Raw genomic sequence first — 14,964 nt, forward strand, 5'->3', positions numbered from 1 at the left:
GTGTGAGGACCAGTGGGTAGTAACGACAGAGTGTTCTTTGGGGGTTTCCTCCAGGAGAAGAGGCTGCAGTTCTCTGCCCTCCATTTCCTTCATAAGCGAGGGTGCCCAGCCAGTGTGGACAGTTACTAACCAGTCCTCATGCAGCCCAGGGTCACCAGCCACCACTCCGGGACTCGGGGAAGCACCACGGCCACGCGGTCGCCACGCTGCAGGCCACAAGCCCCTGAGAGAACATTGGCTGCCTGTTGGCTGACTTCGCTCAGTTCTCTGAAGTTCCACTTTAGTTCTTCCCCACTGCCGCTCACCCACCATAGGGCTGGACCTGGGGGCCTCTTGCCAGCCTGAAGAAAGAGAAGGCCCATGTGGACACAGCATGCAGGGCACAGGGACATGGCAAATAAAACAAACTGCAAGTCTTGAGGGGTAGGCTTGTTGATCCACACACTATTTAAAAGTGTTGAAACAACCTCCCACCCACAGTTTATTTTAATGTGGGTTAGGTGTATCAGTAGTATCTTAAAACAGAGACTTTAATATGCGTGTTTGAAAAGGTAACAGCTAAAACACATATATTACTGCGAGAGGTAATTTTGATCGGTGGCTGGATTAGCTTGAGGATGCTCAAGAGATGAGTAGGGTCTACCTCTTGGGTATGCCTGTGCGCTTCCAGAGCTGGGCAGATGGTGTGGGCTCTGAGATCATCAATGGACTAATGGCTTGGTGGATTCCGAATGTGGTACCGGGAGATGGTGAAAAGCAAGAATTGGGTCCTGGGTGGAGGGAGGGAGCTGGGAGATTCCTTGCGGGAGGAGTCTTGCCCAGGACTTTTTCACTGTCATGACTTTCATTGTTTCCCCCTTGATTATTATTAGTTTCCATTTTGCTTGTTTATTTTTTTTTATTTATTTTTATTGAGAAAGAATTTCTCTGTGTAGTCTTGGCTGTCCTGGTCTCACTCTGTAGACCAGGCTGGCCTCGAACTCACAGAGATCCACCTGCCTCTGTCTCACCGAGTGCTGGGATCACAGGCGTGTGCCACCCATACCTGGCTTGTTTGTTTATTTACTTATTTCTTTCATTGATTACAAATTGAGAATCGTAATGGTAAGATCTTCCCTCAGTCTTCCAAGGAGGAAAAACTAAAAAAACATCAAAGAACCAGCTGAGGAGACCATTCTGTCAATAAAGTATTAGTCTCGCAAACTGTAGGACCTGAACACTCCCCAGAACACAAGGTAACAAAATGCCAGTTGTGGTGACACACCCCTGCACTGGAAAGGTGGAGACAGGCAAGATCCCCGAGGCTTACTGTCCAGTCAGTTGAGTGCACTTGATGAGCTTGTGGTCTGTGAGAGACCCTGCCTCAAAAACCAAAGTGATGGAGCTGAGGAAGGGCACCTGAGGTTGACCTCTGCCCTCGACTTGTACTTGCACAGATAAACTTGTGCACGGAAATGTGCGTTAGTGCAGACAGGTGCAAAAATACACACAAAGACAAAGAGACTTCTGTTGTTACTGTTAATCCTCACCCTTGTCGCACAGTTCCTCCCTCTGGATTAGAACAGTCTCTTTGTGGATGGACAGGAGGGATTCAGGGGGTCATGAAACTAACAAAATGAACCATGAAGCCCAAGCCTGCAAGATGCACAAGGCAATGAGAATCTTAAAAAAAAAAAAAAAAAAAAAAAAAAAAAAAAAAAAAAAAAAAAAACAACAACAACAACAACCAGTCCGGGTTGCTATAGTTGTTATATATGTAGTAAATGGGTGGGTGCTGCAGTTGCCTAAAATTGTGTAAGGAGAAGCAATGATAGTGCTGAGGAGTGCTTCTCAGTACCTTATGCTCCTGTAACTCTTTACCTACAGCCCTGTAACTAACCCTGACAGGAGCATTGCTCTACCAACCTTGACTTGGGTCTCATCAATTCCTTGGTCTGTTATTACACTGTTTGTCTGTAAGAGTTCCACCTTCGACATAGAGAACGATAAAATCCCCATGCTGAGGTTGTGTCACAGTGCCAGGACCTCAGAACGACAACCCTGGATAACCCTGTTTGATGCCCTTGCTGGTTAAGTCCAGACTTTCTGCGGCCTTAGCCCAGATGAGCCAGTCTATCCTCTAGAACCATGTTTCACATGAAGGCGGTGGTGGGCTGGTAGCAAATGAAACTCGTAGATGGATAAGAAACTCGGAGGTTTCTGTGTCTCTATCCCCACACTCCCACATCTCTTATCCTGAGGCCCTGTTTATACTTTCATACCTTACTAGCACATCGGAGGCAGAGGCATGAGGCCTAGAGAGGACTGGCTCAATCTTGACTTGTTGATTTCCTCCTGCGATCATGCTAATCATATTGGCCAAACATCTTAGTATTTCTCTTAGATACTGGCTTCAGCCACTATCTCTTGGTTCCACTGACTCTGAGCTTGTGGTGACCCAGGGCATCACAACAGCTGAAGTGTGTGACAGAGGCTACACACTTTGTGACCCACAGGAAGCAAAAAGGGAAGCAGGGACCACAGACTAAACAAACATCAAAGTTATGTCCTGCTGTCCTATTTCCTTAATCCCATGATTTAAAGCCTCTACCACCTCCCAAACCATCGTCACCAGCTGGAGACCAGTCTTTAAACTGAGCCTGTGGGGGCACTACTGTAACGGAGGCTAAGACTTCAGTAGGTCCTCAGACCTTAGCACAGTTGACTCCATGATAGAAGTGCCAATTAGGCTGTAAATCTCAGCATGTAGACAGAGCCACCTGCAGCAACTAAAACAAAGGCCTAATCCATCCAAAGCCCATACAGTTCTGGGAACGTCTCAAAATATACTAACCTTACATTTTAGCTTCTGTAGCTCCTCTTCTGGCTGACTGTTCTTGGTAACTGAAGTATGTCAACATAGAACATGATTTGTGTATGTAAAAGCTCACCCTGAGAAAGGCTCAGTGCTACCCTGGCATCTCAACCACCCAGTGTGGTTGCGGCTGGCTAATAAAGACTTTCTCTTGGCTTAAACCCAGCCGAACAGTCTTCTCTGGTGAATACCCCACAACATTTCTGAAAGCCCCAGGGAAATCCCAGAGACCAGACCTTAGGGGTCTCAGAGCATCTCAGAGTAAGGAAGAGTGCTGTTTCAGAAGACTCCTGCGGCTGAGTATTCAGCCTGAGATGTTTCAGGTCCCCAGAGCTCCATTTGATCCATTGCTGCCTATCGCTTCAGAGGAGTCTGACACCTTCACTGCCCCCCCCCCACACACACACAAAGAAACAAACTGGAAAATCACCTGCTCTGCCACCTCCAGAGGCAAGTCTGGTTAAGGCTTCTTCTGTTTGGACACATAGGAGAGGGCTGGGATCCATCTGACATCACTGGATTCTCTTGTTTGATCAGGTGTATGAGTGTGTAGTGGCCACCCCTGGTTGTCTTGCATTTGTGTGTGTGTGTGTGTGTGTGTGTGTGTGTGTGTGCAGGCGCGTGTGTGTGCATGTCTCTGTGTTTCTGTCAGTTTGCTCCCCTGTGGTGACCAGTGGCTTTCTCTGGTGTGAGAACCCCTTGCCTCAAGAACTGTGCCCCATCCTTTTGGGGAGCCAAATTCTTTGGGCTCTGCCAGGTCACTCAGAGAAACTGCCCAAACCCTCTGCCTGTCCCACTCTGGGGGCAGGAGTCCTCGCTTGTTTTGTAACCTGGACTCCTGCCCACAGTCAGGGTTGGTCCCTGTATGGAGGTGGGGAGAGGCCAGGCCTCTCACCCAGGGGCCCCTGCCACTTAAGTGAATGCATGCAAGGAGGGGGGGAGCTCCCTCAGGTGAGCACGCACTCTGCTCTGTGCCTGCTCTAGAGAAAAGTTCCCCTGGGCTGAGTTAGAAGGAAAACAGAAAGACCCATTCCTTGTTTATGATTTGTATCTCTTTTTAACCAATGATCTGTAAAACCCACCATTCTCTAAAAACAAACAACAAACAAAAACACCACTACCCCCCCCCCCAAATGTCTCTGGGTTTGGCAAGGGGATCGCTGCTAGACAACACAGCTTGGACAAAATGGATTTTTCCTTCTGTCTAACACAGACCAAGGAAATTTTAAGCAAATTTTAATAGGACCTTTTTAAAAGATTAAAGACAGCTGCTAAAAAGATCTCCTTTGTCATCCATGTATCTCCAGATGTTAAAAAAAATTTAAACCCATGGGCAGGTCCTAGTTGCTGAAGGTAGCTTAAAGGATGTTCAACAGCAGCGAACTGATTGGGACAAGACCTTTTGCGTAAACGCAAAGCCACCATCACCTTCTCTGATGATGAGACGCAGCTAGACTTACAGATGCCAAGCAAAATTTTAGTGTCTCACTCTCACCCGAGGGATTAAAGAAACCGATCGCTCAAGACTGGCCCAACACCAAGCTCCTAGAATTGTTCAGCCGCTTCTGTCCAGACTGAACAATACCTGGTGACCCATAAACAAAAGGGCAAATTGCAGCTCATATTGCTTAACTTGAAGAGACAGGCATCCTGGTGCCCAGCCAGCCAGACACCTTGGAATATGTCTCTCCTGCCTCTGAAGACACCTGATACCTCTGGTTCTCATGAGTCTGTTACTTCCAGGGAAATTGCCTTGGACCTGAGAGGTGTGTTTCTCAGCCTCCCGTTGGCAGAGGGGAGTTAACCCACCTTTGCTTTTAAATGGACAGACCTGGTGGGAGGTTATGGTGGGTAATGTACCTGGACCAGGTTGCTCCAGGATTTAAAGACACTGAATGAAGACTTCCTGCCATTCTGTCAGAAGTTTCCTGAGAAAACAGATTATAAAAGGGCCACTGAGGGATGGCTGCCAGAGCTGAAGACCTTGGGCTACAGAATGTCAGCTAAGAAAGCTCAGGTTTGCTCATCAGAAGCTGCCCATCTTTGCTACCAGCTGAGGGGAAGCAAAAGGAAGCTGTCTCAGAGTGGCGCTGTTGCCATTCTTCAGATCCCAACTCCAAAGACTAAGAGACAAGTTCAAGAGTTCCTAGACACAGCTAGATACTGTTCCCTCTGTATGCCACAGTCTGTGGAAAGAACAAGACCTTTATACACCGACACAAAGGAGGAACGCTAAAACTGCCAATCTGGACTGAGACTAAACAAAAGACACTTGACGCTTTAAAAATAGCTCTGGCCTCTGCTCCAGCCCTAACATTTCCAGACAAAGGGGGTTTTAAACTTTGGGGCTATAGAAATGCCCTGTGATGACTAGATCCTGCAGCCACAGGACTGCCCACCTGTTTAAGAACTGTGGCGGCTACTGCTAGTTTAATAAAAGAAAGCAGACAAGGTAACTCTGGGTCGAGAGCTTATGCTCACAACACCCCACGCATGGTTGAGGCCCTCCTCTGAGGAGCACCTGCTGGCTGTCTAGTGACGTTGTGACCCAGTACCAGGCCCTTCTCCTGGTCCACCCTCAAGCCCAGTTTGAGAAACTCAGCACCATCAATTCTTCTGTTCTCTTGCCTGATGACAGAGGTGCTCATCCGTGACTGCCAGGAGATGAAAGATAAAACCAGGTATGTGAGAGCTACTATAGTTACTTTAACTGAAATGATGTGGGCCCAAGCCAGGTACCTCAGAGAGCAGGTACCCAGAGAGCAGAACTGGTTGATCTGACTCAGGTTCACAGATGGGGAAAAGAAAAGTGCACCACCGTATACACAGACCGTCAGTCAGTATGCCTTTAGTACCAGTCATGTCCACCGTGTGACGTATGTATGTATGTATGTATGTATGTATGTATGTATGTATGTATGTATTAGTATTAGTATTATGGGCTTCTCACTGCTGGACAAAAGGATACTGAAGAATCTTGCCACCTTGCCTCCCTCCAGAGGCTATCTGGCTTCCTCTAGAAATTGCTGTCCACCACTGTCAGGATGCTGACCTGGCTACCTGACAAATAGCTCTAAGATCAGTGGGGCCTATTAGTGTTCTGGTGACATATCATGCCCCGGTGCTGCCCGAGGCTCTATGGCAAAGAAGAAGTGGACAGCTCAAACCCACAGGTTGATGGAAGACACCAGAGGGAAAGATCATTCTCCCAGAAACAACTGGCAGGACTCTGGTTAACTGACCTTCACCAGGCTACTCATCTGGGGTCCACAAAACTTTCTGAGTCACTCAGACCAAGGCATGTCATAACTAGACGAGACAGCCTAGTGTGGGATGTCTCAGCCAGATGCCAGTTTTATAGTCAAGTAAATTCAAAACAGAGAGCCCTTGCCCAGGAACGGGTCCAGATGAGAGACCAACATCCTGATGGACTCTGGAAAAACTGACCTCACCAAGACCTGGACTGCTGGGGAGGATAAAAATACTTGGTAATTTTTAAAAGCACCTTTTAGGGTGAGTAGAAGTGTTCCTCACCTGGACTAAAACTGTTTAAATACTAGCAAAAGAACTTCTCCAGGAACTGCTCACCAGATTTGGCCTCTCCCTAGCAAGGCAGTCCAGATGAGGCCTGTTTTTCGTAGCCGAAACCTCTTAGTTAATGGCTAAAGCTTTAGAAATATATTAAAAACTTCATTGTACATATAAACCTCAGAGTTCTGGCCAGTTAAAAATTAAGCAGAGCATTAAAAGAAACTTTAACAGAATTCTCACTAGATACCAGCAATGGATGGACAGGCCTCCTTCCTTTGCTTTGCTTTGGCCTGCTGCATCCCCATATAGGGAGGAATTTACTTCCCTATAGATTACATTTGGAAGGCCTCCCTCTCTGCTTCCCAGGCTCTGAGACAAACAGTTGGAGGAACTCTCTAACCATTCCTTTCTCAAGTCGCTATAGGCGTCCCAGTTCTCCATGCAGGCTATTTATTAGACTATCGGAGAGAGCCAGCCAACCTCTGAGTCTACCACCATGCTGTCTGGGTCACGCAGGCAGGCAAAGGGGCACTCAAACCACCTTGGAAAGTTGGAAAGGACCTTACAGGGTGATTCTCTCCCCTCCTGTGGCTGTGAAGATAGCTGATATTCCACCATGGATCCACCTCAACCAGGTCAAGAAAGTGAAAACCAAAGATGCTACTGCCAAACAGACTGTCTCCGTACTTCAATGGGTCTCTGGGCCCTTCCACTCCCTGCCTCTCTCTATCTCTTTCTGAGACTTGTGTTTGGTATAAATACAGGGTTATGGCCCAACCCCTACAGCCCTCAGGCCTGGCCCTGGGAACTGAGGAAAACACATACAGGGAAGATAGCTGGTTATGCGTCAACACCCAGCCCCTGTACTGTACAGCAATGGGAACTAACAAGACAGTCAGCTTATTGACTGTGGGTGGTCCAAATTAATGTTACAGGACTTATAAGGGACTAAAACTTGTCTAATATCCAAAGCCTTTTACCTAGCCACGTTCCCTTATTCTGATGGCTGTTATTCTACCCTACGGGTTAATTTGTATGGAAAATAATAATATCACTGGGCCTCTGAGACTACTTGACGGGCATGTACAAATGGTTTGACTAAATGTGCCTCTTCTGATGTTTTTCAAAGAAAGTATACAGGTTGGTGAAGACCTAGAGTTATTAAAAGTTTCAGTTTCTGAATTAAAATAGAAGTTAGATTCCCTTGCAGAAATGGTCCCACAAGATTGGAGAGGCTTAGACATCTCATGAGATAAAGAAAATTGTGTCTGGCTTTGAGAGAAACCTGTCATAGCTGTGCTAATTGATCAGGGGTAATCAGAGAAAAATCTTGGTTGGAAAAATAATTGGTACCAGTCTTTCTTCTCTTGGTCTCCCTGACCAACTACTCTGCCATCAGCACTGGCTGGGCCTTTAATTCTTGTTCTGATTAACTTCAAGGCCCTGCATCTTAAACTAAAACAGGATGAGTCTATGTTTTGACTCATTCACTAAGACCAGTGGGGGATGTAATAGTGCCTCAGACCTTAGCACAACTGACTCCATGATGGAAGAATGTAAAACTTGGCACATAGACAGAACTGCCTGCCAAAAGTAAAACAGTGGCCCAATCTATTAGAGTCCATATAGTTCTGGGAGAGTCTCAAAATGTACTTGATCTTTACAATTCCATACATGCCTTATGGCTGGGCCCTGGTTGCCAAAAACAAGGGCATTTAAAAGATTCTGGCATTTAGAAACAGCGAAAACCCAGGGAGTCAGACTCTATTGTATTTTTTAGCTTCTGGAGTTCTGCTTCTGACTAACTGTTCTTGTTAACTGAAGTATGTCAACCCAAAACATGGGTGTTGTGCTCAGATGTTCACTTTGAGAAAGGCTTAAGTGTTACACTGGGATCCCAAACACCCAGTGCAGTCGCTGGCTGGCTAATACAGACTCTTTATTGACTACTCTTGTCTGAGTAGTCTTCTCTGGTGAATGCCCTACACCACATGTGCAGTCAGTCAATACGAGTTCACCCACCCATTCCATCTATGCCCCAGCACACTGCTCTTCCTTTCATGCTGGGAGGTCTCAGCAGAGCATGTGTTTGTTTGGGGTTACTAGTTTCTCCACCATGTGCTATGTGCCCCTGACCCTCTTTTAAAAAATATTTGTAGTAGCATGTATTAATCATGCACAACCAAAGGTTTTTATTACAACATTTTCAGTCATGTTCACCCTCAACTCATCTTCTCCTGTTTCCCTTCACCACTTGCCACTTCTCTTGATATCCTTCTTCCTCCCAACTGCTTCCTCTTCTACCTTTATGGTGTGTGTGTGTGTGTGTGTGTGTGTGTGTGTGTGTGTCCTAGTATGTTTTTAGGCATATGAGGAAAGGTTTGTTTATAGGCAAAGGGGCACATTGCTGGTGGCTACACTACTGAACAAAATGTCTCTCCATCCTTCATTAACGTTTAACTGACTACAAATCCTCTGCAAGAGGTGGGGCTCCTTAAGCTGCTCCCTATTCCATGCAACCTAGCACAGGTAATTACAGTTGCTGTGGATTCCAGAGGGCAACAGCCATCTCATGCCCAGAAATTACATTTTCCACACACCCACCTCTTACATTCTTTCTGTCCCTTCTCCCACTCTATTCTCACGGGGGGGGGGTGTTTGAAATGTCTTATTTAGGGATGAACATTCAACGACCACATATTCTCAGCACGTTGACCAGTTGTGAGTCTCTGCAGTTACCACTGACCACTGCAAGAAGACGATTTTCTGATAGAAGGCCGCAGCTCTTCTATCTTTCTTCCACCCTATGCTGCTTCAAGAAAGCTGAACATCCTGCTCACGGCTTCTTATGGTATCAGAGACATAGTAAGCATGCAGTAAGTTTCTACTGAACAGATTGATAAATGAAGTTGTTCAAACTGTGCCATTCTGTCTCCCGTTACCTTCTCCAAGTTGGCCCAGTGATCTATCACATCACTAGCGAAGTTGTACTTGGCAGGCACTTCCTGGTGGCCCCACTGTATGGGCATTAGTTTCTTGACATTAATATGGAAAGTACGGCTGGACCTCTCACTACCCCAGAGGGTGAAAAGTCTTGGAATTTTCCATAGCCAATGCATGGTCGGAGCTGTGAAGGAAAGGAGGAGATATAGGTGAGCTCTACTTTACTAGAGTGTGACACTCATCATCAGATAGTGCGGAGAGCTGTCTCTGGCTTCCAGGGTTGATTGGTTGTGTTTGTGCATGAATTAACTTGATACTGAATGCCTGGTTCAGTCTCCTTCTATGAGCCAATCTCCTGAATTATCCCCCCACCAGCTCCTGCAACAGTTCTGGGAATGTCCAATCCCAGGTGATGTATCATTTTAGCCCAAGGCATGAGTGGTAAGTTGTTTTGTCACTACGATTACTCGATTTTTTTCCCTGTGGTAGGCTCGTATCACCCCCTCCCTGCCACGTGCCTTTGCAGTGCAGAGAGAAGGATATAGGGAGAGCCTGTATTCCCCCGGAAGGACTTTAGCTTTCTGGTGAGATATGTTCTGGTTAGTAAGATGAGTGTGGGCCAGTCAGATTTGCATTTCCCCCTCCACAGTGTGTGGGTGTACATTCATGTCGTATACACGTGCATGCACAGGCGTACCCACGAGCGCGTCCGTGAGTCCGTGCGGAGGCCAGGGGAAGACACTGAGTGACCTGCTCTATGTCCTGTCCCCCTGTGACAGGGTCTCTTAATTGGATCTAGAGCTTGCCATCTCTCAGCTAGGCTTGTTGACCAGAGAGTCCCAGTGATACTTTTGTCTCTGCTGCCCTAGCGCTGGGCTCACAGATGCACAAAGGTTTTCACATGGGCGCTGGACTTCTGAACTCAGCTTCTCATGCTACTGAAGCAAGTGCTCTTACTCATCTCCCTAGCACCATGTTGGGGGCTTTCTATGAGAACTACATATCTCGGAGAAGAACTAACCTTCTTCCTGGGTCTCAGAATGATGATGTAAGGAACTAAGCTAAGGCCAACCTGTCCATTTCCAACCTACAGCTTTTTTTTTTTTTAACTAAGCTTTGTAGACACTTCTTAGATCAAGGTTTAGAGCTATGAAATGCTTGGGATGTTTCTTAGTACACCAGCTTCTGACTAATACACTAATTCTTTGGAGTGAGCTCTGATTGACATACCTTAAAATCTATGCTCATATGGTATAAGATCTCACACAAGCAATCACTTACAGGATTATAGCTGTTGTAATTATTGTTTTCAGATTCATTGGCTCTAGGGAAAGGTGTTCCAAGGCTGTATACACTGGTCTTTGAATTCTGTCATATGCTTTTGGATGAGACAGCAGATTTTTTAAGCCTAATGACCTTTGAGCTAGGGAATCCAGCCAGCAATCTATCCCATTGGCTGGATTCCGAGCCCCCTTGGTCCAGACAGAGGCCATTAGAATGCTTATCTGCGGCACTTACATGTTTTCTCCTGATTTCTCAAAGAAGAAGAGAAGAGAATTTCCTTCCCAAGCCTGGCCATCAGTGTCTAGTGCTCCTATGGTTGCTGGTCTCTTTATCCTTCAGTGGCTGACTCTTCCTTATCTTCTGGCCTCACCTCTTCAGTAGCCACATACTCCTTCACCAGCAGCGAACTCTTGGCTTCTTCTGTCTACACTTCTGTCCATCTCTCTAGTCTCTCACTCTATCCACTACTGTCCCCTCCTTAAGACCTGTGACACTCCCTTTGTCTTCTTTGGGAACTTTCACTGCCCTTGCTATCCATTACCCCTCATGACTGGCCAGTGTCGTCACGATGCACGACCCCACCTTTCTCTTGCATAAACACTTACCTGACAGGCCACCGCTAGAACTCTCTCTGGAGGTAGCTTGGTCTACTTTCCTCTTGGGAAGTAGTTCTAGGGTTCCCGAAGCCCTGGAAGAGAGAACAGCACTGAAGCGGACAGTTACCTGATCAAACCTGAGCAGTCTCCAAAGGCTCAGCTAATCATTAATGGTGCCTAATTCTGAGGTGATATTACTCCTCCTAGTCAAGTTTATGTGCAGCACAGTCTTTGAGTCTGTGGTGAGGTGTCAACTGAACTGCTTGTTAACTCAAGGGGTCAAAATGAGGTTTGTTCCCATGATTGGCAGTGAGCTTTTACTCCAATCATGGAAAAAGAATGGAGCCTCAGAATCTCCATGCACTGTCTCGCTACCTTTAATCTTCTCATTCGTTTGGCCTCCACCAAGGGTCTCTTTTCATGCTGTTTGTGACACTCACTCCTCCACTGCCACAGCGTGGATCCAGGCCTCTTGCCAGTGACCCCACAAGTGTGTCTCTTGGCTAGCTCTCTTTCTTGCTGCTCATCTATTTGATGTCTCCCCTTGGATATAGCACAGGTTTTTAGGAACAGATTCAGATGGTGCCAGGCATTCTAGCTCTAACCGATGCTACTGCATCTGTGGCCTTTACCAGCAAATGGCAAAGGGAAGGGATTTTTATGTTTCATGATTCTTATTTTCCAAAGCCCTAAAGCAGCTTCAGGTGGCTATCCAGTAAACATAGTAAATGTATGTTGAATACATTGTCCTTCATCCTCAAAATAACCGACCTTTAATTCTAGCACTAGGGAGAGCGGGGCAAGATGGCGGCGCCGGGAGGACTCTCATTCTGAGGAGCAGCACAGCAGGATTGGCACAGTGACCAGCAATCAGAACTCGCGGCCATAAAACACAAGTGGTTGTGTTTCTCAGGTGAGAGGATACCCCACGGTGGGGGATTCGATCAGCTTTAACTCACCCGGCTAAACCGGGGAAGAGATCCCTGTTCCGCCAGGCGCTTAGTCGCCAGCCCAGAGCTACCCACCAGCGCGATCTGGTCACGGTCCCAGACTGAACTGTGGGCCCACAACACCATAGACTGGATTTCCCAGTCGAGAGATAACCCCACGGAGCAGGAAACAATTGGGACCGACCCCAGGTTACCCAGACATCCCCTGGAAAAGACTCGGGTTCCGCGGGTGCCCCAGGAGCCAGCCCGGACCCAGAGCCGGGACAAAGGCGCCTGCACAGAGCCCTGCCTGCGCGCGTAATTCGCCGCCTCAGATAGAACTGTGGGCACCAGGGCACCAGACTGCATGTCTCTGGCAGGAGGAAACCCCCAGTGGAGGGGGTCAGCAGCTCTAACGCTTAGGACACCCAACACCAAAACACTTCCTGGACTCACGCAGACTCTAGTGCAGGCAGAAGCACTGTGCTCTGCCGCCATTGTTGTGTTCCCCTGGGGCATTGGGACACACAGCTGCATCCTCGGACCTGCAGGAGCCGAAGAGCCATTACAGCAGCCCTCAGATACTGTGCCAGGGATCGGCCAGTTGTCCCTGGCTGGACTGCCAAAACTGTGGGAATCCCTGATCCTTCAGGGGGGCTGCACCCACAGCGTCTGGACCAGAGCGGTGCCTACAGCCGCCATCCCAGACAGAGACACACAGCTTCTGGTCCAGAGTGAGGCACCCAGCCTCCAGACCAGAACAGTGCCCCCAGGCGACAACTCAACCTAGGTGCACATTCTCCAGGTCCAGAGCAGAGCAATCAGCCTTTGGCCCAGAGACTTGCTGAGTGCACCTCCCACTTTCTCAGACAGAACTGTGCGCCCCAGGATAACAGACTGAGTTTCCCTGTTGGGAGAAAACCCCACAGCTAGGGAATCAGCAGGTTCTTCAAGAGGACTGTACATGGAAATTTAGTGAGCAGCAGCACACTAAATTTATAACAAGAAACCCAGCAGTGGGGCAGCTGTCTTGAGAAATTTTATGGGTAAGAGGAGATTCCCCCCCTGCCTAACATAGATCACAGCTACTACTCAGGGCTATAAACCTGAGGTGAGCAGTGGCAACTCTGGAGAAACACTGGCCATACAGTGACCATAACCAAAAAGCAGAGAAGGACTCCTTCAGAAAAAATCATCTTCCGGCCAAGGGGATACTTCCTACCTCAGGACTCCAGGAAGCACAGAAACTAACAGCCAAAACCTAAATCAGCCCAATGGGTAGAGGTCAGCGTAAAGGCTCAAACAACAAAAGACAGAGCAATATGGCATCTCCAGAACCCAGCCATCCAGGGCGAACAGCCCTGAACAATGCAGCATAATAGAAAATCAAGAAGATGACCTTACATCTATGTTGATGAAGAGAATAATAGAGGAAACAGATAAAATACGTAAAGAATTAGAGGAAGATAAAACCAAACAGATCATGGCTATCCGTAAAGAAATGGAGGAAGATAAAGACAAGCAAATTAGGGCCATCCGTGAAGAAATACGGGAAGATGCAGCCAAACAGCTTGTGGCCTTCAGAGAAGAAATAATTAAATCACTGAAAGAAATCGAAGAGACAGAGTTGAAGGAACTAAAAGAAAAAGAGGAAAATACAAGCAGACAGGTGAAGGAAGTAAACAAAACAACTCAAGACCTGAAGATAAAACTAGAAAAATTAAAGAAAACACAAATGGAGGAAATAATGGAGAGGAAAAATTTAGGGAAGAAAACAGGAACTACAGAGGTAAGCATAACCAACAGAATACAAGAAATGGAAGAAAGAATCTCAGGTGTAGAAGATACAATGGAAGAAATCGATGTATCTGTCAAAGAAAATGTTAAATCCAAAAAATTCCTGACACAGACCGTCCAAGAAATCCAAGACAATATGAAAAGACAAAACCTAAGAATAATAGGAATAGAGGAAAAAGAAGACTCCCTTCTCCAAGGCCCAGAAAATATTTTCAACAAAATCATTGAAGAAAATTTCCCCACGTTAAAGGAGAAGCCAATAAGGATACATGAGGCCTACAGAACACCCAACAAATTTGACCAGAAAAGAAAATCCTCCCGCCACATAATAATCAAAACAGTAAGTATACAGAACAAAGAAAAAATACTAAAAGCTGCAAGGGAAAAAGGCCAAGTAACATATAACGGCAAACCCATTAGAATCACACCTGACTTTTCAACAGAAACTATGAAAGCCAGAAGGGCCTGGACAGATATCATGCAGACCCTAAGAGAACACAGATGTCAGCCCAGGCTACTATACCCTGCAAAACTCTCAGTCCTCATAGACGGAGAAAACAAGATATTCAATGACAAAAACAAATTTCAACAATACCTACACACAAATCCAACATTACAGAAGACACTGGAAGGGAAAATACAACCCAAGAAAATTAGCTTCTGTCAAGAAAACACAGGAAATAATTAACCTTACTACAGCAAAACAAAAAGCAACCAAGCACACAAACTTATGAACACAGCCAACATCAAAATCAAAGGATCTAACAGCCACTGGTCATTAATCTCTCTCAACATCAATGGACTCAACTCTCCAGTAAAAAGACACAGATTAACAGAATGGATACGTAAACAAAACCCAGCAATCTGTTGCATACAAGAAACACACCTAAGACACAAAGATAGACATTACCTGAGGGTAAAAGGTTGGAAGACGACTTTCCAATCAAATGGACCCAAGAAACAAGCAGGAGTAGCCATTCTAATATCTGATAAAATAGACTTTCAACCAAAATTAATAAAAAGAGATGAG

At 46.5% G+C, this 14,964-nt stretch overlaps 1 protein-coding gene across 1 annotated transcript in view; it reads right to left on the reverse strand.

The window, feature by feature from the left end:
* The window catches only part of LOC129691409 (acyl-coenzyme A synthetase ACSM2, mitochondrial), a 30,167-nt gene extending 18,815 nt beyond the window's left edge, over nucleotides 1-11,352 (reverse strand). Inside the window, exons 1-3 of the mRNA XM_055627539.1 lie at nucleotides 11,218-11,352; nucleotides 9,328-9,512; nucleotides 131-341 (exon numbers count right to left, since the gene is read on the reverse strand). Coding sequence (XP_055483514.1) covers nucleotides 131-341; nucleotides 9,328-9,504 — 388 coding nt within the window. The 5' untranslated portion in view covers nucleotides 9,505-9,512; nucleotides 11,218-11,352. The remainder of the gene's footprint in view (nucleotides 1-130; nucleotides 342-9,327; nucleotides 9,513-11,217) is intronic.
* Nucleotides 11,353-14,964: the final 3,612 nt, after the last annotated feature.

Source organism: Psammomys obesus, unplaced genomic scaffold (genome assembly GCF_907164565.1).
Source record: "Psammomys obesus unplaced genomic scaffold, mPsaObe1.curated_primary_1811, whole genome shotgun sequence".
Lineage (NCBI taxonomy): Eukaryota > Metazoa > Chordata > Mammalia > Rodentia > Muridae > Psammomys > Psammomys obesus.